The 25,632-nt window shown below is 41.7% G+C and overlaps 2 protein-coding genes and 1 long non-coding RNA gene across 5 annotated transcripts in view; 2 read left to right on the top strand and 1 right to left on the bottom strand.

Moving 5' to 3' along the window:
* Positions 1-23,910, top strand: part of rmnd5b (required for meiotic nuclear division 5 homolog B) — an 83,920-nt gene extending 60,010 nt beyond the window's left edge. For 2 of the 3 annotated variants that reach the window (XM_089019505.1, XM_089019497.1), the window contains 9 exons: positions 13,557-13,739; positions 13,812-13,954; positions 14,835-14,972; positions 15,058-15,158; positions 17,270-17,436; positions 19,590-19,755; positions 19,850-19,952; positions 22,374-22,528; positions 23,111-23,910. In XM_089019505.1, coding sequence (XP_088875631.1) covers positions 13,601-13,739; positions 13,812-13,954; positions 14,835-14,972; positions 15,058-15,158; positions 17,270-17,436; positions 19,590-19,755; positions 19,850-19,952; positions 22,374-22,528; positions 23,111-23,174 — 1,176 coding nt within the window. In that variant the 5' untranslated portion in view covers positions 13,557-13,600 and the 3' untranslated portion in view covers positions 23,175-23,910. Of the gene's footprint in view, positions 1-12,140; positions 12,299-13,556; positions 13,740-13,811; positions 13,955-14,834; positions 14,973-15,057; positions 15,159-17,269; positions 17,437-19,589; positions 19,756-19,849; positions 19,953-22,373; positions 22,529-23,110 lie in introns of those variants that run through there. The other variant, XM_089019489.1, reaches the window with a different exon arrangement.
* Positions 249-25,444, top strand: LOC148901068 (uncharacterized). The gene is made up of 2 exons (XR_016118150.1): positions 249-314; positions 25,002-25,444. It is a non-coding gene; the product is annotated as an uncharacterized LOC148901068 (long non-coding RNA).
* LOC148901070 (uncharacterized) lies at positions 461-11,519 on the bottom strand. The gene is made up of 2 exons (XM_089019429.1): positions 9,546-11,519; positions 461-8,630 (listed from the first exon to the last, which is right to left on the bottom strand). Exon 2 carries the CDS (start codon positions 8,557-8,559, stop codon positions 871-873), a length of 7,689 nt encoding a protein of 2,562 aa, XP_088875555.1. The 5' UTR covers positions 8,560-8,630; positions 9,546-11,519; the 3' UTR covers positions 461-870.
* Positions 25,445-25,632: the final 188 nt, after the last annotated feature.

The raw sequence follows: 25,632 nt of genomic DNA, 5'->3' as shown, positions 1-25,632 counted from the left end.
CCCTTCCTGACACAACCCTCTGAATTTATCCGGGCTTGGGACCGGCACAAGAAGACATATGTCCCTTTGTGGCTACAGAACAAGCAACTCGCTCAGTAAAAGGCTCCCAAATACAAAATGGTCATCGGCACAGCAACATTCAAAAAAGCAAGAAATGTAATGTATATAAAATATTCCTTTGAAGGTGTCAGACGTTTTGCTTCTTATCCAAGAGGCTTCGTCAGCGAACTAAAATTTTAGTTCACTATTTCGCTGACGAAGCCTCTTGGATAAGTAGCGAAACGTCCGACACCTTCAAAGAAGTACAGATGATGGCTGAAGAAACCTTCTCATCTATGGACCACTCCTGTACGACTGAGAGCTTACACAGATATAGATAAAATAGTACATGTATATAAATAGTACATTTCACTGTGATGTGAAGTGCAATGAGTGAAAAGCAGATGCACATGTATGTGGCATGTTTTATTGGCATTGTCATTTTTGACATCATGCACACAATCCAGCATTGCATTTGTAAGGAACTGAAGTGACAAATCCACTGAGGTTCTTTTACAATAGCCTTTTCCAGCTTTTGGTTGTTAAAGTACACACATTGGCTATGTTTCCCTCTAGAACGTTGGCAAGATAACGTAAAGCGTTTTGTATCAAAAAGATGGATAAAATATCAGCTCCTCCACCACAATATTTGAAAAAACTGTTTTGAATACAGCAGCTTTGAAGACAACACAAGGCAGCGGATAAACAAAATCATATTTTGTTGTCTTCAATTGCAACATGAAAAATCAAATATCATTACAAGCTAACATTATACAGTGTGTATTTAAAACTTTAAAACAGACTCCAGCAAGGCGGCCAATGTCCGCTATTTCAGGACCTTTTCCCTCCTGCTGGGGGAAGGCTGGGTGGATGTTTATGGTAGTAGACTGGTTTAGTGGGATTGGATCCAGCATTCATCCCAGTGGGAAGGTAATACATACCATCCAGGTAGCTGTGGTGCAGCGGTGGATGACTTGAGGCATGTGGTTTGGATCCCTGACCAGAACAATTCCTATAGTTGCCACTGTGCGCATTTGGGTGTGCCGACACTGCAGATAAGGCCTCTGGATATCTCGGTGGTTGGTGTTGAGGCTGGGGATGAGTGGTGGGAGGTGGAGCAGCATAGGACATGTACTGTGAATTGGGTCCGTACATATTCGGGCTGTGGAGAGATGGATATGGGGCCGCTGATGGAGGATATAGGGCTGAGTGAGACATGCCTTGCTGCGGGATGAGAACTTCCACATACTGGCCAGTTTCTGGGTCAAATAACATTTTCCTCAAGGGTTGCATAGGCACTTCAATATAAAAATACTTTCCCGTTTCAGGATCCAAGAGAACCCTTCGAGGTGTAGGCCCATAACTGCTCTCTGAGTACAAACTAGAGTTGTCACCTCCATACTCTGAACTGTACTGCCCACACATGTATTGAGGATCTATGGGAGGGAGGCCGGGGGAGTGGCTGTGCGCAGAATCCCTGTGAGGAGATCCAGGCATGCTAGCTGGCTGCTGCTGGGGGGATCGATGGGGAGCGAGCTGGCGGGGGTCTGTGGGCATGGGACGGTCCATTGGCATGAGCGAGGGGTGGGGAGGACATGGGGAAGGCTGGTGAGGATGTGGGTATGTGCCGGGGGGGTGGCTTGATCCGGAAACACTTGACTTTGGTGATGAGATGGGGTGGAAATTCAAGGGGTGAGGATCGGCCCTGTCTTGGTGAGGACAGACGACAGGCTGGGGGGCTTTATATGGTGTCACGTGACCTGGAGAGTGTGCAGGCGCTGGTGGGGTGAGGTTTTGTGGGCTGTGGTGATGATGATGATGATGGTGGTGATGGGGTGCAGGAGGAGGCAAAGTTCCCTGAGGAGGGCACCCAGTTGAACAGGAACAAGGGGGAGGATAGGAGGCTTTGTGATAGCGATTTGAACGCCGGTGGGTCAAATCTGGCATGAGGGGACTGAAGCTTTCTCTTTCATCGTAGCTTGGAGGGTCATCTGAGGCATAAAAATGCGGGTCGATGGCTCTTTGGGTGCATTCAGTGGACAATTCCCCACGGTATTGTTGCGACGCGTATCTTGGCGTTTGAGTGGTAGAGAATGCAGCAGATTGTTTGGAATTGTTTGAAGATGTTACCACAGGTACTTCATCGGTGTTTGGCTCCAAAACAGCAGGTGGGCTTTTATGTATGGTCACTGGATCAGAATTTGAACCATCAATTGAGCTCACTCCAGGCAAAGGAGCTGATGTTACAGTTCTTACATGTGCGGATCTCACAGGTGCTGTCCATTGAGGCTGCTGATGACATTTGGAAGCATCTATGTCTCGTGATGACGATGTGGCCTGGTCTGTGGTCTTGGACAATGTTGCTGTTATTTTCCTCGGTAGGGGTTTAAAGCTGGATACAGCAGAGACGGCTACTTTTCTTGTCTGGTTAGATATTGCGGAGGACTCACTTGGGAACTTTCTGTAGATTGTGGGTGATGACACAACTATTGTTTGAGGCCTCTCCTCACTTTGAGGTTTTCCGTTTGGAATAGCTGATCCAGGTGCTTCACAAGTCTTTGCTTCTAAATCCAAAGGTTTGAATTTGCAAGTTGGTTTTGGAGGTACAACTGGCTTTTCTGATTTTTTTGCAATCGATTTAACTTTGATGGTTTGCGGACTATTTGTAGAGCTGGTTTTGATCGGCTCTTTCTTTGGTGGTTCTTTAGAAAGGGACTTAACCTCAATTGACTGAGGTCTGAATTGTCTGACTGCAGGTGACCTTGGGGGGAAAGTTGGGTCCTGCCTTTTCACTGCTTCAAAATCTGTATGTTCCTTTTGTTTGTCAGGAGTTGAAAAGTTGTCCAGTACATTTCCTTGTGAAGTGGTGGTTTTTTGTTTGATGTCATAGCTCCTCTCGTCTTCTCTGGGTTTATCGATATGGTCCAACAGTAACAAAGGGCTCGGCACAGTGAATGAAGCAGAAGATGTCTTCTCTCGATGTGACTCAGCTCCGTCTTCTGAAGGCGTCTGAAGTGGAATCTCCAAGCAGTTCACATGTTTATGCGGGACTTCCTTTCCCACCGTTGGATTCTGGCTATCACCAACCACCGCTCCAATGTCAGCTTGATAGCCTTTTTCCTTTAATAACATAGAAACTGAGTGACTGCTACTGCTTGGAGTGCCGCCATTGGTTGCAATCGCAGGAGAAGATGAGGCCTGGATAGGGATGAGTCCCTCTTCCTGAGTAAGTGGTGCAGATGTTTTTGCGTGGGTGGATCCATCTCGTATCAAGACAAGAGCAGTGGACACACCTCTCTCCCTATTGTAAAGTTTGGGGTGACTTCCGAGAATGGGAGGTTTTCTGTCTGTTGTCACTGGAACAGGCTTGTCCTCACAGTCTGCCTTTGGGGATTCTGCATCCATATTAAAATCACACTGCCGCAATTTGCTCGATGCTCCAGTAGCTGGTGGTTCCTGCGTCCTCCACTGTGTTTCTGTTTTAGATGAGTTATTTTCTTGCTCTCTGTTTGCAGAGTCCAACGTTTGGCCACTATGGTTTTCTGTGTCCTCATGGCTTTGTATTTTTGTTTTGTCATCTTTCCAGCAAACCGCCTTGCATTGTATTTGCATTGGCTGTAGTTGGGATAGAGACCTCCCTTCCATCAGTAGAGGTGAGCGTAATGCAGACAAGCTTACATCTTTGTCCTCTTCTCTTTTTCCATCTCGCCTCTCAACCAAACATTTATTTGTCCTGTCTTCAGATGAATCTACTGTATGTCCCTTGAACTTTGCTTCTGAATCCTCCTTAATTCCATCCATTTTTGTCTCATTCTCATCTCGTTCCATCTTTTCATCAGTTATATCAGAGGGGGATGCACGACTAGTCGCTTTGAAGGAGAGGTTATATGTATTCTTTACAAGTTTCCTAACGTCTCTAACTTTGTGGATAGGGCCCTTAGCTTTATGGTTCTCATTCATTTCATCCTCCTCTGTTTTGTAGTCCACGTTGGTCTCGTGGATCTTTTCTTCATGCTGTCCGAAATGCAAATCTGGTGAAGCTATGTCTCGATGGTTCTCTGTCTCAGGTGTAAGGCAGACATTGAGAGATGCCTTCTTTTTCTTGCCCTCTTGAAATATAGTCTCCCCCCTTTCCTGTCTTATGTAGCAACTCTTGTCACCCTGTTGCACTTGTTTATGGACCTCAGTGTTGTCACATGCTTGATATTGGCTTGTCATGGTAGCTTGTGTGCTGAACGCTCCGGTAGCACAAGGAACTTGCGTATTCCCAGCCGTGGCATTTGCAGGTACTCCACCTCTCGTCTGGGCGATATCCAATGGCATTCTAAGTTTGGATCTTAATTCAGATGCTGTTGTATTGCCCTCTTGAGAACCCCACAGTTGATTGTCAATGGGCGGAAGGTTACAAATGTTATTGCTGTTGTTTGTGATTGAACCGTTGTTGGATTTCTTGACAAAGTTCTTTGTTGGTCTGATGTCCTCTCTTTGTTCCTCTTTCATCACAAAAAAATCAGAGGGACGATTGTAGTTCGAGGATAGAGAGGTATTCAAGTTGTCACATTCCTGGGGCTTCTCAGATGTGTTATTTTCGGCAAAAGTGGGGTTCACATCATCATCATCTGGCTCGTCAGATTGTTTACCAGCACTTTGCATCTTCTTGGACAAAACACTCTTGATTAGGCAAGTGGCCATTTTTGTCTTAGAGCATGTTTCATCCAGAGAAATAGATTTTTTAAGTTTGGATTTTCTTTCATTCGGCTCTGGATCAGATGCATGCTGGGAAGCATGAAATTCTTGGTCAGCTGCTGGTGAACTGTGCTGTCTCAAAAATTCCTCCCTGGAATGTCTTTCAAGCGAGGGGCTGTTGTCAATCGCAGGAAGTCCAGAACTGTTTTCCCCGCCGATCCCTTCAGCGGAATTTTCAATACTGTCATCATCCGGGCTCTCCTTTCTCTTCAACTGAATCTGTCTCTTTGGGACTCCTCTTCTAACCTTCCTCATGTCTTCTCTTTCCACAGCGACATCTATGCACTCAAAGCTTCCCATCTCAAAGCAGCGGACTGGATCAATTCCATCTGACTGGTACAAGGACTGCTGCTGTAATAAAAGATCATCACTGTCCAGCTTTGAAGTGGAACCCCGGAAATCAGCATAGGTTGGCCAGGCACCACTGATCCCCGCTGGACTCTCTTGAGTAGAAGGCTGGGAAGTGTTGGCAGATGATCGGTAACTGGAGTTGTACACATCAAGGTAATCTACATCGGGGCTGGACAGGCTACGAAAAGCCACATCTGTGAGCCACTTCACCTCATTGTCCGTCTCATCCAACTCACTTCCCATACTAGAGCTGGAACTCTGGGCAGGCCTGTTTGTGATCGATCTTGGACTGAACTTGTTCTTTGATGCAGGATTCTGAAGTCTCCTGGTCAGACCACTACTCTTGTCTCGCCGAGAAGAAAGTTTAAGTCGACTATTCTGCTCCCGTGGCAGTCTGGCGGCAAGCGAACTCTCTGAATAGGAATGCAGTGTTGGCACTCTCTGAGAGCTCTCTGTGCTTGTGGGGGCTGTGCTGCAATGTACAGGATCTTTTCTATTCTCGTCATTGAATGACAGCTCAACCTGTTCCCCTCTGTAACTGGCAACCCTTTGCCATTCCGCCCCCTTTTCAATCTCCCACCCCTCCCTGTGTGTTTCTCTCTCCATCCCACTTTCCCTTTGCCTTTCTCTCTTCTCCTCCAGCTCAACTTTCCTCTCCACTTCCAATTGCTTCCCAAGTCGGACATCGTGGGGGTTTCTATTATTACCAAAAGGGACAATGTTGGGACTTTCCCTATTTGTCACAGTCTTCTTCAAATAACCACTCTGTGAGGATGAAGCAAAGTCAGGGTCTGAGTCAGCTCTGTACTGCCAATGTCGGCATAGTTTCTCTGGTTCTACAATATTTATGGGGGTAAATCTGGTTATTGGGGGAGAGGGAGTTTTCCTTCTGTTTATATAGTGGGCCATGTTCTGTGCAAACCTTCCTCTTTCAACAAGTTTTTGTCTTGAATGATCAGCCGTAAACTTTGACTTAAATGAATTATGAGTGTGTTGATTCAGTCGTTTTTCTTCTCTCTCCAGAGATTTAGCCTTGTTCGGGAAATGGCGAACAATTTCCTTATTAGCAAACTCAAATTGGGGTGGAAAGGACTTCTTTTTAATAGTTGGGTTATTCAAATTATTTTCCCCAGATGAGGACACCAAACCAGAAATAGGTATTTCCTTTGGTGTATGTCTGTCCCTTGGGTGTTGTTGAATAAATGCCTGGTCAATATTTACCTCAGTTGAGAGACGTGAATTAGATACTTCTGACTGAATTGGCAGAAGTGGAGAACTGCTTTCCGTTTCAGATGTTTTATCTTCTTTGCCCAATTCTAATTTAGGTTGAATGCTCTGTGTTTGCAACTTGATGTTTTGGTTGGGAAAGGAGGAGTAGAATCCCTCTGATGTCTCCAAAGGTGGAGTCGACTGTAAATTGTGGCTGTTGTACTCAGAGCAGATGATTAAAGGTGGATGTTGGTTTGTGCAGTTCACTGGAGAAGGTGTAGCAGGTGATTGATCCGTATTTCTGAGGTCAGGTGAAGAATTCAGGGTCTGATATGTTAGTTCAGGTGAGGGAGTGCAACACATTGACTGAGGTGAAGATGTGTACGACCTGCAGTGAGATACTTCCACCTGGAGCTCAGAGCCTGGGAAACGTGATCCAGGACAGGAGTCCACGAGTGCTGTCCTTGCACCTGCACCTGTGATATCAGACACAGGGTTTGGGAGATGGCAGAGCTCAGGAAACGGTGGAGTGTACCCTGCCTCGGGTAGAACAGCGGAATCAGATATTCCAGTAATATGAGGCAAGATATGAATGTTCCTTGGTGGGGCACACTCTAGAACAGGAGACTCTGATATTGATTGCTCTTCAAAGATTAAATCTCTCTTTTCGACCTCAGGTGAGGATGCTGTAATCCTGATCTCAGGTGAAGAAGCTATGTGTGTGCTCTCAATGGAAGAACAGGTGCTCCTTATGCTAGGTGATGGAGATAAACTAAAACTAGTCACAGGTAAAAAGCCCTTGGTGGTTATTTCAGAAGATGCGGAATTAGGTCTTGAGTGTCCAGGTGAGGAAGTTCTTGACCCACTTGTGTGAAGTTTTGATGGTGCACTCTGTAGGTTAGATGATCGCGAGGTGCGCTTTAATTCAGGCACAATAGGACTATTCACAGGATATGTGCTCAATGCTGTAACAGGGGAGGAGGCGGTGTATATTGGGGAATCTGTTGAGATGGCAGTGCCAAACTCAGTACTTTTAAATTTAATTTCTGTTGTGTTGGAATATTGACTCAACTCAGAGCTAAGTGGATAGTTTTCTATTTCTGGATCTGGCTTGCAGCCTCGGGTTATAGGATCAGGCACGCAAAACTTTCTGCTCAACTCAATTAAAGGAGATGATATTCCAGCGTCAGGTAAGGAGGTACTATGATACAGTTCAGAAGTGAGCAATGTTTCGTCTGGCTGGGATTCTGTATTTCCTGGTGAAGTCAAATTAGATGAACCATCATTTCTCGATTCTACATTTGAAGATTGAGAAGAAAAATCAGTAGGTGTGCTGCTAGGTGACGCACTGGTATTTTTGTTAAGGTGTGCGCTCTCTGGCTCAGGGACTGTTCCTTGAAGCTGAAACTGGAAGTTGATTGATTCTGAGGAGGATGAGATGGTACCGTTCATGGGCTCACAGGAACGACTAGGGGTTAGAAATTGACTTGACAAGCTGGGCACACTGTCATTTTCAGTACTTTTTAACACAGAAGTGAGCCTTGTTTGTTCATTTCCAATATGAAGTAATGAGGGTGAGCATCTTGTCTCAACAGAGGAATCATAGAAAACTGGGATTAATTCCCGTGAACAGAGGCGAGAGGGACTGTTATGTCCCAGAGAATGGGTACTCTGCCTAAAATCGCTAGCATCAAATTCAGATAAAAGGATTGCTGCCTTCAACTGAGGCACAGGTGATTTATTTTTCCACTCAAAACTCGAGTTACTGGCTTTCGAAAGTTCTGAATTCACTTTGATATCCTTTGGCTGTTCGGACTCAGTGGACTCACCCTGCAATGCAGGGCTGTAAATTCTCCCTGATGGGACGTCAGACTCTCCTTCCCCTTCAATGGAGCCTGGTGCTGTGTGGTATGAGCCTGAAGAGTCATTCAAATCATCCACAAGGGGCGATGTGGCCGTTATCCTCTCTACCTCGGTCATGGAATGAACAAATGATCCTACGGCCGGACTGTTGGAGGCTGAGGATGACTCACAATCATCTCCAAATATGTCACACAAACAAGTGGTCTCACAGATGGCACCGCTTTGACTCGGAGAATTTATAATGTCAAAAATTTCAACGTGGTTCGGGGTGCTGTCTCGTTGGTTCAAGCAAGTGCCAGGTAGACTGCGCAGCAATGAGTAACTGTCCTCTTGAAGAGTCCAGCTGTCCATCACTAGTCCACAAGCATTGAAATCTGGCTGTCCAATCTGTTTCCGATTCTGCTCTTGGTTCTCTTCCTGGTCTGGAAAAGAGACGGTGTTACCAGGATGGTGTGTAAGATTATTGACTTTTTATGACTGCAGACAATATAGCATAAAAAATGAGTCCTACTGAGTCCCTCAGCGCAGCAATGTTTTCTCCTGAAAGAGGAGTGTGTAAAAGTGATTGACAACTTTGTCAGACGAGTACAGGTTTGCTTGCAATAAAATGGTGGACATTTGGAACACATCTTGGGAAAGCCATAAATTGACTAAAAAATGACAGAGGTAGCTGGAACTCTGGTGAATGGACTTCCATCAACTGAATAATGTGTGGTTGTAATTTGAAATAAATAGCTTTTTAATCAAAGCCACAATTGAAATTTTCATGGGTACGCATCTTTTTGTGTCAAACTGTATATACAGACCAACAAATATCAATAAATATACATTATAAAATATAAATGCAGTAAAGTCTTGTTATATCGATAGTACTGCTTATTACGATACTATTTCTATGAACTCAAGGAGAAACTTACATACCCGCAGAATCGGATATATCGATAGTCCGGTTATATCGCTATTTTTTCCGACTCCCGAGAATATCGATATAACGAGACTTTACTGTATAAGCATATTAAAAACAGGTAAATGGGGTGAGTCTAGGTTTTGTCATTCACTCATTCCCTGCCAATTAATAATATATTGTTTTCTTGTGGTTTGAAATACAAATAGTTTGAAAATGCCATTTAATTTTGTTAGTTATTTGAACAGGTTTCCGCAAATGAATTAATCTTATTTTTTTCTTACTACTCACAACAACAAAAATAGTGAGTATGTTAATCCTGCAAAATCAGAATCAGAAAGCTTTTACTCGTCCCACAATGGGGAAATTTGTAGTCCACAGCAGCAATTCAATGCATTAACTGTAATATAGCAGCAAATAGTTGATACTGTACCTTAGGAAAGAAAGAATGGTATTTTCCAAAAGGCATCAAGTTGCTCAACATAGCAATGTTTGCCAGTGATCCGGGCAAGTATCTCTTAAATCCACTGCACTCTTTGAGTCTCAGAGTTCAACAAGTGAGGACGAGCAACTTTGTTGAGCCCAAAATGTGACTGAGCTTCACTGCTTCAGAGCAATGCGGTGACGTGTGTCAGGCTTCAATGTAAAAAACCAACGCGGGCATCTCTTGCAGGCACGTTACATCCTTCCCGTCTTCATTTCTGCCCCTCCCTTTTGAGTTGGCCTTGGTCAAAGTACCTTCAGAGACTACGCCGGCTCCTCACTTTTTCATTCTTCAAGATGAGCGGTGCGGGTGGGCATTGGGTTTCTTTTGAACGCGAGGCAGCGTGGTTTATAGTTAGCAGCAGGTGCTGATCCAGCCAGGACGGATGAGTGCGACTGGAATCTGACGCCTTGGGCCAGCCCAGTCACAGGGCCTGTCTATATATAAAACCATACTATCTGAGAATGATAGCCATTACTTGAGCTGTTTGCTCCAGCGAGATGGGAAAACAAATCATGTAAAGCTAGTTGTGCCGACCAAATGCTTCTCTAAAGTGTTTGAAGAGTGCTTTTAAAGTTGACCTTGTAGATTAAATGTGAATATGTGAGTGCATAGATTATATATTTACGTGGGGGGAGGTCAGGTCAAAGGTGGCTGCAGTGTATCCGACTTTTACAGGTCACACATAGGCTGTGAGGGCATGCTAACTTTGTGCAACATGTGCAAAGTATGTACACACTTTGTCTCTTGCAGTCGGGATCTTTGACAACAGCCAATGTTCACACCAAATCTATGTGACAATATGTGGTCAAAGCATATATTTATGTTGACAGAAAACCCCACGTTTAAGCACACGAGATTGCATTAATACTGTATGTTTGAGTCATTTTGACTAAACTTGTTTCTCCCGTAACATCTCAAAAGATCAGTGATTAATCTCAGTCATCTGGTCATCCAACACATGTCAATGCTATCTATCTATCTATCTATCTATCTATCTATCTATCTATCTATCTATCTATCTATCTATCTATCTATCTATCTGTCTGTCTGTCTGTCTGTCTGTCTGTCTGTCTATCTATCTATCTATGTATCTATCTATCTATCTATCTAGCTATCTATTAGCGCAACATGTCAAACTTTTCATTTCTTTTTTCCGTCCAAATTAGCTTTTTTTTTGTCTTTTCTCTTGAGTTTATTTTTAATTATGTTTTCCTCTCTTCACTTCTTTTTATTTGCTTTTTTTATTCGCTATCCCGCTACCTGCCTCGCTATCTATTTGCTATCTAGCTGGCTAGCTGTCTATCTGTCTAGCTATCTATAAGCTATATAGCTATGTAGCTAGATAGATGGCTATCTAGCTAGCTATTGATTAGCTATCTAGCTGGCTAACTATCTATTGTCTATCTATCTAGCTATCCATTAGCTATATAGCTATCGTGTTGGCTAGCTGGCTATCTAGCGAGCTATCTATTAGCTATCTATTCGATAGCTAGCTTTATATCTATTTGAGTTACTTCCGCGTTGAGTCAATTCTGGCGCGAATGGCTGCCGCTGCTCACCCACCTTGAGAGTTTTGAAAGGTGCTTACAAATGAAATGTATGTATTATTAATGGAAAATATTTGCCTGTAGCCTAAGCCGGAATTGCTCACTCAGTCAATATTAACTGCAATGATTTCACTCGGTGGGAGGTGCAGTTGGAAGTTTTTTTTTCCCTACTCTACCCTTGTCCAATCAAAAGGTTGCAACAAGAGAGCCTATTAATAGTATGACAATGGACGCATCAGACAACTTTTGATCAGTTTCTACCATCAATTTAATTACTCATTAGGAAGTGGAATTTAAATGTTGGGTGTGAAATAAATGTGGCAAACCATTTTTGAGTAATACTTTTCAAGAATACGTTTGCAATTTAATTTCTTTGTTTAGTTATTGATTATTCGTGTATTTATTTGTGTATTTATTTGAATTATATGAATGGCATCCATCACATGATCTGCTTAATTTAACGAGCTGCGCTGAGACACAGATGAAACCCAGCCCTATAATAAGCATTTTACACATTGGTGAGGGGGAAAAAAAATATTAAATAAAGGCCAGGAATGATATAAACGACTTTTGTGAAGGTGAACGAAACCGAAGTTGTTATACGTAAATTACGTTCTTCCCGTGTTTATCCGTTTTTTATCATTTCAAATAATGTAATGTGTACTACAACTTTTATACGGAGATTTTTTTTTATTGTGAACCGATTTTACAAAGAACATTTTGGCTCAAATCCAGTTCGTCTCAACTGTTGATAGCCAACGACAATGCTGCTGCCGATCGCTACTATTGTCAAGGCAAACTAGCAAAAGTAATCCTCAATCGTATTTTTTATTTTTATGTTTATCGCTGCGTATGGTCTGATTGATAAAAGCATAACGTGCGCATGCGCAGTAAGCAGTCTCCATTTCCGCTTGTTAGCGTTTTTTTGGTATTATTTCAATTAAAAATGTACGACGTACTACAACTTTTAATACATGAATTGTAATAATTTATAAGGTTGATAGGTATTTTACTAATAAGTGGCTACAGTTGCTAGACTTTTACTGTGAAGTGATCGTGTAAAGTCGTGATGCGACACGGGAACATCCGCATTAGGACAGCTAGCAACTGAGGACAAGTGCTACGCTAATGTGTGCTAACTAATCCAGATCGGTAAGTGGGTTTCGTTTAAAACGTCTCTTCGTAATGAGTCGCTGTTGGATAGAAGTTAAGTGTTGGGGAAACGACGAATAAACAATATTGGCTCCGTGTCCATGACCTGTCGAGTCATTTTCGGCCTTGTCAAGCCACTCAGCAGCTGGCTAACAAATTAGCTGCTAGCAACGACTAGCTTTAATACGGTGGTCTTTTTTCCCCTTGACAGCTTGTATTGCACGTTTCGGGAGTAAATCGTGTATATTTCCACAACTATGTGTTTCGTCTTGCTTCTATAAAATAACTACATGGACACGTCGTTTCGATTTTAACGCCGGGTCGGATTTTGCAAAAAAATGGGATAAACGACGCATAGTTGTACACAAACAACACGTCACATCGAGATGTAGTCTTGATTACAAAAAGGTTATTTACGTTTTTAGACTCACCAAGTTACACATGTTGCAATTTCACAGACTGCCAGCCGATAACAAGGGATCTTTCTACGCTTTCTCGTTAGTAAACACAAGGCCTCAAGACCTGACCGTCAACTGCAAGAGTTCACGTGAACACCAGCAGTTTAAATTGCCAATTTTCCAGCGCATTGTGTTTATAATTCAATTTTTATAGCCACAAAATACGCATGTATCTTGTTCGTTGGTACGTGCGGTGGAGATGACTACGTGACTTTCAATCAACGTCAACATAGGATGTACAGTAAAGTCTCGTTATATCGATATTCAAGGGAGTCCGAAAAAATATCGATATAACCGGGACTATCGATATACCCGACTCTGTTTGCATGTAATTTTCTCCGCGCGTGCATAGAAATAGTATCGATATAACCGGGACTATCGATATAACGAGACTTTACTGTATTTTTTTTCCCAGGAACCATGCACCAAAATACAAATGAAATGTTTTTATGGCAGCCAGTTCCTTTTTTTAATTACCGTATTCCGGTGTATAAGGCGCACCCAAAAGCCTCGATTTTATTCAAAAGATAACCATACGCCTTATACGTAAGTGCGTCTTATATGTGAAGTAATATTGATCCACAACAGGTCTTGCAGCTACTGTCAGCAGATTCGCCTTCCGGACTTCCGGAATACTCAGCGCGAGTCTTAAAACGTAAAATATAGCTATATGCGGTGGAATCTTTGTAAAATACGCTCAGTAGAAGTCATTTGAAGCCATTTTACAAATTATGGACACAATTTGTTCGGCGACGTCGGTTGTCCTTTAATTCATTCTTTTTTTTTCTCTCTCTTCTTAGGTGGTGTTTTCGGAGCGTGAGTGTGTATGTGTCACATGTGAACAATGGAGCAGTGCGGGTGCGTGGAGCGGGAGCTGGAGAAAGTGCTCCATCGCTTCGTCATGTACGGCCACCAGTCTGAGGAGAGGCTGGACGAGCTCCTGCGTAGCGTCTGTGAGATACGAGGACAGCTGGTTGCATTTGGTGAGCAAAACAAAAGTTCGCTTTTTGGTGTTTTTCCGCGCGCTAATTTATGACTTGTTTTTCCTTTTGCAGGAGTCCAAGATGGAGATCTGTCAGTCCTTTCTCAAACAATGGCTCAGTGTTGTAAGAATATCAAAGAGACGGTCCAGATGCTAGCCTCTCGACATAAGGACATTCACGGCAGTGTATCTAAAGTGGGCAAAGCTATCGACAGGGTAAATAGCGAAGATTTGTTATGTCTCACAAAAACACAGATACAGTGATACCTCAGATTACGAACTTAATTGGTCCCTAGAAAGTGTGTAAGGCAAAAAGTTCATCTTCCAAACATTTATTTCCCATAACAAATCATTGAAATGAGAATAATCCGTTCCCAGGTCCCCATAAAACATAATATTTCTATGAAATAAGCCTTAAAACTACACAAAATATACCTTAATTTATGTTTAATAAATGTGCTATTGTATTGTAATTAAAGAAATTAACTGTATTGTATAATAAAGTCGTTTTATTGACCTTTGTGATGGTAGTTGTCACTGGATGACGAACTTCCAGGTTGCCTCTTGATGAAATCCGAGTGAAGTTGCCATGCTTTCTCGGCAATAATACCCTCACTCACACTGTCCCCTGCTAGCTGCTTTTCATGAATCCAAATCAACAGATGTTTTTCAACCTTTTCTATTCCCTGAGAACGTTGCTTAGACAACACAGAAACACCCTTAGCCACACGTAGCAATGCTCGACTTAGGGTACTGGTATTGGGACGCTAAGTGACACAAACGCACACCTCGTTCGTCTTTTTCGATGATCTCCTTCTTCTGATCAACCGTGATTTTCTTTTGCGTCCTCGTCGGCTTAACACTAGCCTGTGGTGGGGTCTTTTTCGGTCCCATAATAGCAAAAGTACTACACTCGATAACAAACCACGTCTGCACTCAAAGAAAAGGGGTGACGAAAATTAGTCCGCCAGCCACGGTGGCACCGTGTGGTTTGGTTCGTCCAAGACTATATTCTCGCAAATTCAATTTTCGTGAGCTAAAGCGTTTGTAAACCGAGGTATCACTGTACTTGACATGCGTAAATTTTTGTTTCCAGAATTTTGATGCAGAGATCAGCGCTGTGGTCGCAGAGACCGTGTGGGACACTCCGGAAAGACAAAAACACCTGAGTGAAACCATCGTGGAGCACTTATATAGACAAGGGATGCTCAGTGTAGCGGAAGATCTTTGTCAGGTAAAGAGCCAAAGCTTTATCATATTTATCATCATTATTATTTTCACAGTGACGTGTTCTTCATAGCGCTATGTTGGTTTTCTAGGAGTCGGGTGTAGTTATCGATATGAGCATGAAGCAACCTTTCCTGGAGCTCAACAGGATTCTTGAAGCACTGAGGATGCAGAATTTAAGGCCGGCACTTGAGTATGTTGGGTTCAATTTTATAACAATAATAATAATAATAAATTTCATTTTAAGCGCCTTTCAAAGCTCTCAAGGACACTTTACAGCAGGGGTGTCAAAGTCATTTTTTTGCCGCGGGCCACATTGCAGTTATGGTTTCCTCTCGAGGGCCGTTATGAATTTGGGGAACCCATTAGAATGTTTAAATCCCTTCAAATATTACATATAGAGCACACAGAAAATTAATGAATAACTCGTTTTCAAATCTGAAGTCAAGAATAATGACTTTTATTGTGGTTGACATCCAAAAATATGAAATTTTGGCTCAGATTTTAGCAATCATCATGGAATTTAACAAGTTTGATTTGCTTTCGCGGGCCGAAAAAAAATGATGTGGTGGGCCGGATTTGGCCCGCGGGCCTTGACTTTGACACCTGTGCTTTACAGTCACAGACAAGCATATAATATAAATAACTTAACCCATATTAGACAAGTATAGGTACTATAATAAATAAAATACAATAATAAATAAAATGCAGATATAAATACTTATTCATCATCTGGTGCCATCTTGGACCTACGTGATCATTCTATTGATTTTATTTTATTTTTTGCTACAAAATGTAAACCATGCACAGAAAAATGCAATTGAACACCGCTTGACAATTCCGGCCGGTATGCAAGACAAATACCTGTCAATCGGCCGTATTTTGACATATTCTGTACGATTTTTGCACATTTTTTGATGTGTAAAGCATACAAGAAAGTTTGTACTACTAAAGAGTTTGTCACTACATTTCTCTCTAGATGCCTCAAAATGACACTGAATAAATTCTTTAATCGATTGCAAACATGTATGCTTTCCTCTTCAGAACAATTTGAATCATATTCATAACTGGATGAGTAACAAGAAAGCATCTTCGCAAAATCTGTAGCCGTTATTTTGATTCTCGAGCAAGGCAAGACGTCTTGCCGTGACGTCACGAACAAGGGGGCGGGACCTTCTGAAACTCACCATCTGCGAGGTCATTTTGAACTAGTTTTGGGACACTTTAACTCATTTTTATTGGTGTTTTGCATTTGACTAAAAATATCAGCCTGCGTGTTTTAGGTATTTTAGATGCTATAAAATGTTTTTCTGATGTCAGTTAAGAAACAAAAAAATGGTGTCGGTTTTCCTTTAAACCCTTCTATCACACATCAGACCTGACATTTTTCACCAGACTGACCTAAAACAATAGTTATAAAACTATAGGATTCAATAAATTGACATGAGAGATTATGAAGATGAGCGTTATGATCATGATTGGACTTTTTGAAAATCTCTTTCAAAAATTCAATACAGTGAGACCTCAACTTATGAACTTAATTGGTTCCCAGACAAAGTGTGTAAGGCGAAAAGTGTGTATCTAAAAAAAAATTACCATAGGAATCCATTAAAATGGGAATAATCCGTTCCCGGGTTTCCATAAAATATACTTTTCAACACAAAACATACCTTATTCTATGTATAATAAAAGTTATTGTATGTTATTGTATTGTAATGAAAGAAATACACTGCATTGTATCATAAAGTCACTTTATTTACATTTGTGATGGTCATTGATGGCTTGATGGAATGGCGTTGGAGGTCAAAGGGAATTGCTGTTTGGAAAGAGAGGCACATTACGTGAGGACTGTAATTAAAGAAATAAACTGCTGTAAAAGAAAGTTTTATTTACCTTTTTGATGGTCGTTGATGGCTACTTCCGGTTTTAATTTGAAGTAATTTTTAGACACCTTAAGTCATTTTTATTGGCTTTTTGCATTTGACTAAAAATATACTGCATGTTTTGGGTATTTTAGATGCTATAAAACGTTTTTCTGATGTCAGTTAGGAAACAAAAAAAGTGGTGTCGGTTGTCCTTTAAACAGGTCAACCCTTGTGAGGAAAAAGTACCAGAATTGGTAAAAAAGTAAAAATGTGATAACATTCATGGAAATATATTGCAGAGATGCCATAACAGAGTAACCAAATTGATTCAGATCCCTTTCACAGATGCTCGATGAGCTACAAAAGTAGAATGCACGATGCAACGTGGGCTTACGTGCCCTTATTGACTCTGAGAACTGTCTTTTTTTCTTGACTTTAGATGGGCAGTGACAAATCGGCAACGTCTTCTGGACCTCAACAGCAGTTTAGAGTTTAAATTGCACCGCTTGTACTTCATCAGCCTGCTCAGCGGCGGTATTAGCAACCAGATGGAGGCACTTCAGTACGCTAGGCACTTCCAGCCCTTTGCCTCGCAGCACCAGAGAGGTAAGAAGGGCAGGGAAAGATGGTGACATTTTCTTTTACACATCTCTTATCATTAATAATAATAATAAAGTCAAAGTGAGCATTATTGTCAAATATAATAATAATAATACATTATATTTTAAGTGCCTTTCAAAGCTCTCAAGGACACTTTACAGTCACAGACAAGCATAGGTACTATAATAAATAAAATACAATCACAAAATAGAATACAATAAATAAAATACAATTATAAATAGAAACAAGAGAATTACTCATCCACTGCCAGATATGTGCAAAAATGTGTCCACTCCAGTGCCAGGGTTTTTGTCATTTTCACTCAAATTGCAGGACCCACAGAATATTGAATTTTAGGACGACATAAACATTCAATACAGCGTAAGAAACCTTAGACTCTCTTCTTTTTTCCAGGAAAGAAGAGTTAATTCCTAAATGACATGGGTCTGGAGTTATATGAACGTGAAAAAAAAATGTTTCTAGGTTATTTAGTTGTGGAGTAACGAGGTGCTGGTGGCTGCACAAAAGGCAAATGCTGCCCCCTCGTTGAAGGGGAAAGACATTGCCAGAGGTCTAACCTGCGCTTTATAGGCACCCCATGCAAGAACAAACAAAACCTGAACAAATTAGGGAATTAGCGCTCCATGTCATGCTTTTTAATTCACGAATAAATTCGGCAATGGCAGTGGATGAGTTCATGTATTGCTGTGTAGAAGGAAAAAAGTAATGTGAGAATGGTGGTATACTTTCTGCTTTTCCTTTTGTTGCACTGCATGAGGGCGTTTTACATCAACAAAACTACAATATCAAAAGTATTAAACTAAATTCTGATAAGTCATTTCCCCCCCAAAAATTATTAAAATACAACAAACCATGTGCAAAAAAAAAAAATTAAACTAACCGAATTGGACAAAACAGAATAAAAATTGTCATGAACTCATCCACTGCCAGACGATGTGCAAAAATATTGTCCACTCCAGTGCCAGGGTTTTAGTCATTGTCGCTCGAATTCCGGGATCCAAATAATATTGACTTTTAGGACTACATAATCTTTCAATACAGCGTTAGAAACTTTAGACTCATCAGTTAATTCCTAAATGATATGGGTCTGGAGTTATATAAGCTTGAAATAAGGGCAGCTGTCCAAAATACAATGCAATACATACATGCTGGTTTTTATAGCGCTTTAACAACAGCTGAAGTTGGAACAAAGCGCTAACATGGAAAATGGGGAAATGCTGCCCCCCTGTGGAAAAGACAAAAAACATTGCCAGAGGCCATGGCCAGCGCTTTATTGTCACCCAAGCATGAAAAAAAAATCCAAAACCCGAACAAATTCGGGATTGGCGCTCTACACCGAATAAATTCAAGAATGACTGTGAATGAGTTTAAAAAAATATATTTCAGAAGTACAATAACCTTGCAGCGCATATACGCTTATAGCTATCTGGCTAGCTAGCTATGTAGCTGGCTATTTATTAGCTGTATGGCTATCTAGCTAGCTGGCTAGCTTTCTATCTGAGTTACTTCTGAGTTGAGTGAACGCTGGCGCATGTGGCTGCCGCTGCTCACCCGCGTAAAAACCGATCTTGCAGCGGCTGCCACACGCGCCAGCGTTCACTGAACCCGGAAGTAACTCAAATAGATAGAAAGCAAGCTAGCTAATAGATACAGTAACAATAATACATTTCATTTAGAAGCATCTTTCAAAACTCAAGGTCACTTTAGTCACAGTATACAGTCGCTAATAGATAGCGACCTTGCCAGCTAGATAGCTAAACGATAGCTAGCTAGACAGCTAATAGATAGCTATTAGCGACTGTATCCTGTGACCTTGAGTGTTTTGAAAGGCGCTTATAAATGAAATCATTCTTATTTATTGTATTTTTATTTATTGATTTAAATATTTTTTTTTAATTATTTGATTGTTTTTATTGTATTTTTTAAAATTATTTGTGTAATTATTTTTTATATTTTGTATTATTGTTTCTATTATTATTAATATTGTTGTTGTTGTTATTGTTATTATGCTCCATGAAAAATGCAAATGCTGGCCCAGAAAAAGCAAATCAAACAAGTAGCGTATTTATTTTTTATTTTTTTTTGTCATATTCTGTTTTAATGTTAGTTAATTATTAAATGTTATTTTATCCATGTAGATATTCAGATCCTGATGGGCAGCCTGGTGTACCTTCGTCACGGCATTGAGAACTCTCCATACCGTACTTTGCTGGAAACCAATCAGTGGGCCGAGATTTGTAATATCTTCACCAGAGATGCTTGTGCTTTACTGGGCCTCTCGGTTGAGTCTCCTCTTAGTGTTAGGTGAGTCCTCTGCTCTTGTTGGGTGGGAAAAAGCTTTTGATGTCTTCATCTTCATGTTTTATACAATGATTTAACCCCCCCCCCCCCCCTACAGCTTCGCCTCAGGCTGCATGGCTTTGCCTGTGCTGATGAACATCAAGCAAGTGATCGAGCAGAGGCAATGCAGCGGCGTCTGGACGCACAAAGACGAGCTGCCGGTAAGATTCCTTCTCCTTCGCCAATTTCTCTTTTCCTTTATTTATTTTTCAGGACTTCCCACTTTTTAAGACCAAATCACCACATAAAAGTAAATATGTGTGTGTGACGGGTGTCACAACAGAATCATCTTTATTGCCAAGTATGTAGAACACACAGGGAATTTGTTTCCGGTCGAACACGCTGCACTAGTATCATCATCAAAAAATTGCAAAAAGGCACTATACAGTTCCATTTGGGCTACTGTTCACAGAGTTAATGGCTTGGGGGAAGAAGCTGCTTAAATGTCTGTTGGATTTAGTGCGCATGGATCGGTAGCGCCTGCCTGAGGGGGAAGTAGCTGGAAAAGGTGGTGGGCAGGGTGCGGAGGGTCCAGTATGTGACTGTCTTGAGCTCCACGTTGCTGCCGTCTTAATTATACCAGACCCGTGGACGTGTCTTTTTATTTATTTTATTGCTGCAACACAATATGGCAAAAGGCATGGGTTTCGTCTTGTTAATAACATACGACTTCCCCAAGTAGTTCTCAATATGCAAAACATTGTAGATAACAAACCGGAATGAACAACGCGTGATCGTATAGTGGTTATGTACAGAAAAAGAGAATACAAAACAAGTTCAGTGTTATTTACATGGTGTCCCTGAACGCATCACATGCGAGCCGAACGACAACGAGGTGCTCTGCATAATGGCGGCACAGTTTGACACGCCACTAACACTCACGGGTAAATGAAACGCGTCACAAGAAACAAAATACTGTACAATAAAACCGAAATTAAACGATCATTATCTGCAACACAAAAGCGATAGGTGAAGTCGCATGGGTTTCGTCTTGTGAATAACTACGCAAAAAGAAAAGCACAACTGCTTCAAAGTTCCACTCGACAAAATTTATGACACAAAAAGTAATCTGCACTCGAAGGGAATCAGGGAACTAATTAGATACACTAGACCAGTGATGGGAAAACTACGGCCCGCGGGCCGTATGTGGCCCGTTAGGCTTTTTAATCCGGCCCGCCGAATTTGTTCAAATTATAGTAAAAACAGTGTCTGAAGCTCGTGACAAAAAGGTAGCGGACAAATGGGCAGACAACTCTGAAAAGTTGCCTGCCCCGTTTTTCCCAACTTGAAACACGATAAGACCAGCAATTGCAAAAAAAAAAAAAACATAATCACAAAGTTTATTTTATATACATTAAGGCTGTACCTACCACAAATGTTACCTTGCTTAATTTACAGTAAATGTCCAAGGCTGCAGATTGCGCTTCAGTAGTCATTTGTCACCATGGGGCACAATGCAATGTTTGCATTGCTATCTACAAGCCACTAAGCCCCTTTCATAACTCTCACGTACACTTTACAGTCACGGTTTGATATAAATTCCCTTTTTTTTTTGAGCGTCACACATGTTGTTAGCTTCTTTTGAATTTTTCTTCTGGGCTGAGGTTCTGTGCATCTATTTTCGAAAATCATATGCAAATAACCTTATAACGCTTGCGAAAGTCCGGAAGAAAGAAGCAGACGTCTGATTGGCTGCCGTGCCGAGTATGCACATTTCAACTGCAGGTAGCCTATGTCTGTGTGCTCGGCGACGGTACACGTATACTGTTTGCGCGTGAAGGCGAGGGCGTCCGTGGAGAGTTTGTAGAGCGCGCGGTCAGGACAATCCATCCATGATTTAGCGGAGTTTAACACAAGTAGGTATTATTGAGCTTGAATATTTCGTTGTGCAATGTTTTGAATGTTGAAAGTGATTTCATTTTTCAATAAATGTTGATTTCTTAACTTTGCACCGTCGATTGAAACTTATTAAAAACAGACGCAATCGAGACGAGGGCCGTTATGAATTTGGGGAACCCATTAGAATGTTTAAATCCCTTCAAATATTACATATAGAGCACACAGCAAATTAATGAATAACTCATTTTCAAATCTGAAGTCAAGAATAATGACTTTTATTGTGGTTGACATCCAAAAATATGAAATTTTGGCTCAGAATTTAGCAATCATCATGGAATTTAACAAGTTTGATTTGCTTTCGCGGGCCGAAAAAAATGATGTGGCGGGCCGGATTTGGCCCGCGGGCCTTGACTTTGACACCTGTGCTGTACTACTATGAGAGGCAGCAGAACGCAAGCGTGTAAGCTAATGAGCAGTGCGTAGGCCAGCTAGCAGTAACCTTGCGTGTGTACTTGGCGAATTGACCTTTATTCTGAAAGTTTGGCTGGATTTTTACCAATAATGAGGAACAGAAAACCATTCATATTCATGGTGAGTATTATCACAGTTATTGTAAATAATACATTCTGACATTTTGTTGAAATCATGTGTATGTGTATATATATATTTTTAGATCTACTTTTTTCTCATTTGTCATTGTCATCCTTGATTTTTAATGTCAATCCCCGCCCCCTTTGCCTTAGATTGAAATTGACCTGGGCAAAAAGTGCTGGTACCACTCGGTGTTTGCCTGCCCCATCCTCAGACAGCAAACCTCAGAGAGCAATCCGCCAATGAAGCTCATCTGCGGTCACGTCATCTCCAGAGATGCTCTCAACAAACTGACCAACGCTGGGAAGTAAGTTAGCAGCAAGAACTAGTCAGTTCATTAAACTAGCAGCTTTGCCTCCCTAGAGTCAAAATATTTTCACTAAAAATGATACAGGTGGAAAAATATACCGGTCTGACTTTAAAGGACAACCGACACCATTTTTGTTTTGCATTTTCCTAACTGACATCAGAAAAACGTTTTATAGCATCTAAAATGGACATGTCTGGACATCTACTGTCCAGACATGGCGGTTCCAGACTCTGCTATGACAGGTCCCTGCTCTCAGGTTGGGGGGGAGCAGAGGACTACTCCCTGCAGATCCATATGGACAGTAGGGATATATATATATATGTGTGTGTGTGTGTGTGTGTGTGTCGAAAAGTTCCTGAGCTACAGCGTTCGTAAGCTGAGGTATCACTGTATATAGGCCCAGAGCCACCAGCAAATTTTAGTTCGCTGACAAAGCTTCTCATATGAGGAGCGAAACATCCGACACCTTCAAAGAAGTGCAAATGATGGCTAAAGAAACCTTTTCATCGATGGACCATTCCTGTACGACTGAGAACTTACACAGACGTCTTACCTGCTTTGTTTTTTCTGTCTTATCAGGTTGAAATGCCCTTACTGCCCTATGGAGCAAAATCCCTCACATGCCAAGCAGATCTACTTTTGATAGCGTAACACTCCTGGATGGGCGAAAGGATGAAGTTTTTCCTTGGAGCTACTTCCTTTGACGCCCTCCTTGTCCCTGGCCCATGACCTGTCGTGTCAGCGTTAAGGTTCGATTCCCGGTCCTCGTGGGACAAACTGAGTCGAATGCAAGTGGTCCCACTGCGACCTGCGGTGGAACGATGAATGTCCTTGCAAAGAAGCGCCGCTGACTGAGAATTATTCATTCAAACTTGATTGCATTATATATTGAATTATAATTATTATTATTATTTATAGTGTTTGTTCTTTGGGCTTTTTTAGTTGGATTCTGAGATGGAAAAAGGACTCTTTCTGTTTTACTTTTTCTTTTTTATGGCAAAGCGTCTGACCTTTTTTTTAGAGCAAATGTGCAGTAGAAACCAAGCGAGACTTTTGCCCTCAAGCAACACTTTGATCAAGATCCACTTGAAGGACAACCGACACCTGCGGACAAGTTGCGTCCATAATTTGTAAAATTGAGCGTATTTTACAAAGATTCCGCCGCATATAGCTATATTTTATGTTTTAAGACTCGCGCTAAATATTCAGGAAGTCTTGTTTTCCAGTTGGTGACGATTCTTGACGTGACATCACTGAAGGAACGCCCCTGACCGAGAAAGCGACACACGATGCATTTTGGGTACTTTGTTTGGTCTGAAAACGTCGTGATTATGGCGAAATTAGAAGAAAAAAAAAAACATAAAAAACGTGATGGTGAATCGTTGTATGTTGCACCAAGACTACTATTTGATACTAGTTGACACAAATTCCCAGCAGACAAATCAGCCCATTTCCAACGGAGCTTGTGCGCCATCTTGTGCATTTTCTGGGCGCTACATTGGAGTCCAGACGCCTCAAAATGAGACGGGAGGACTTCTTTAATCAATTGCAAACAATTATGCTTTGCTCTTCAGAACTATTTGAATCATATTCATAACTGGACGAGTAACAAGAAAGCATATTCTCCGAATCTGAACTCTCCGAAGCCATTGTTTTGATTCTGGAGCAATACGTCTGTGACTTTATCAACATCGCAGGGATAAACTAGTGGGCCTCAATCGGCAGTACATATGCACCTAAAAGCTAGCAACCACTCATTTGACGACAATGAGGTTGAAATCTTAGCGAAAGAAAATAGATGGGTTGAAAGGGGAGTAAAAGAAGCTATTTTCATAAAACAGCAAAACCCTTCACTATATATCCATGGTGGGGTGAGGTTCGATTTGGATCGTTCGTACAACAGACTTCTTAGGCAACATAGGCTTAGTTATGCTGATGAGGTGATACCAGAGCAAATGGGGCAATCAGGTCAGTCGTAGACCTCATATTTAGGCAGGACAATAGAAGTAATCAGTCAGGACAATAGAAGTGATCAGTGTAGCCGCAGTGAGTAGTCCTCTGCTCCCCCCAACCTCTGAGTAGAGATCAATCATAGCAAAGTCTGGCACCGCCACGACTGGACAGTCTGGATATATATAGGTCCGAAACTACCAGCAAAAAGACTTCAGTTCGCTGACGAAGCGTCTTGGATAAGAAGCGAAACGCCCGACACCTTCAAAGAAGTACAGATGACGTCTGAAGAAACCTTTTCATCGAATCTGGAGCAAGGCAGTTTGTGAAGGAGTATCCTGGCGTGACGTCACGAACAAGGGAGCCGGACTTTCTGAATCTAGCCAGTTTCCGAGTTCATTTTGTGGCAGTTTTTGGACACTTTAAGTCATTTTTATTGGTGTTTTGCATTCGACAAAAAAATAGCAGCCTGTGTGTTTTGGGTATTTTAGATGCTATAAAATGTTTTTCTGATGTCAAGGGAAACAAAAAAATGGTGTTGGTTGTCCTTTAACGATGATGGAACATTTACCAGCCCCCCTCCCCCGTGATAAACTGCACCAGCAAACCCCCAACTTCCCACCTCGTTCGAAACTATTATGTTCCAGATGTGTATTCAACAAACACACCACCAAGGAAATATGCGCTACTGTGAAAATGTGCTTTCTTTCCATTCTCCATCGCAGCAGCCTAATGTAACGTCATTATCCTAGCGAACATGCCTAATAGACACTAGTGCGGCGCCACCAATAGCTCGCCAAGACGCCGAATGCTAGCACACCATGTGACTCGGGGGGGTTGTGATGTCATACCACGGTTACCGTACTCTCTGCCCGGACGCTCGTGATTCAGCTTTACTCATCGTCTAATGGATTGTCGTCACCGCAGTTGAATATTTTCCCCAATATATTTTCTTCTGCGACATACGTTTGTTTTTTTCTTTTAAGGAGTCATCATAGAAGGGTCATTAAAAATATATACAGTACAGTAAAGTCTCGTTATATCGATATTCAAGGGAGTCGGAAAAAATATCGATATAACCGGGACTATCGATATATCCGACCCTGTTTGCATGTAATTTTCTCCGTGCGTGCATAGAAATAGTATCGATA

This window comes from Hippocampus bargibanti, linkage group LG02 (assembly GCF_051943395.1).
Source record: "Hippocampus bargibanti isolate YZ-2025 linkage group LG02, ASM5194339v1, whole genome shotgun sequence".
Classification (NCBI taxonomy): domain Eukaryota; kingdom Metazoa; phylum Chordata; class Actinopteri; order Syngnathiformes; family Syngnathidae; genus Hippocampus; species Hippocampus bargibanti.
The sequence above is the reverse complement of the archived record's forward strand: the minus strand, read 5'-3'. Positions and strand labels throughout refer to the sequence as shown.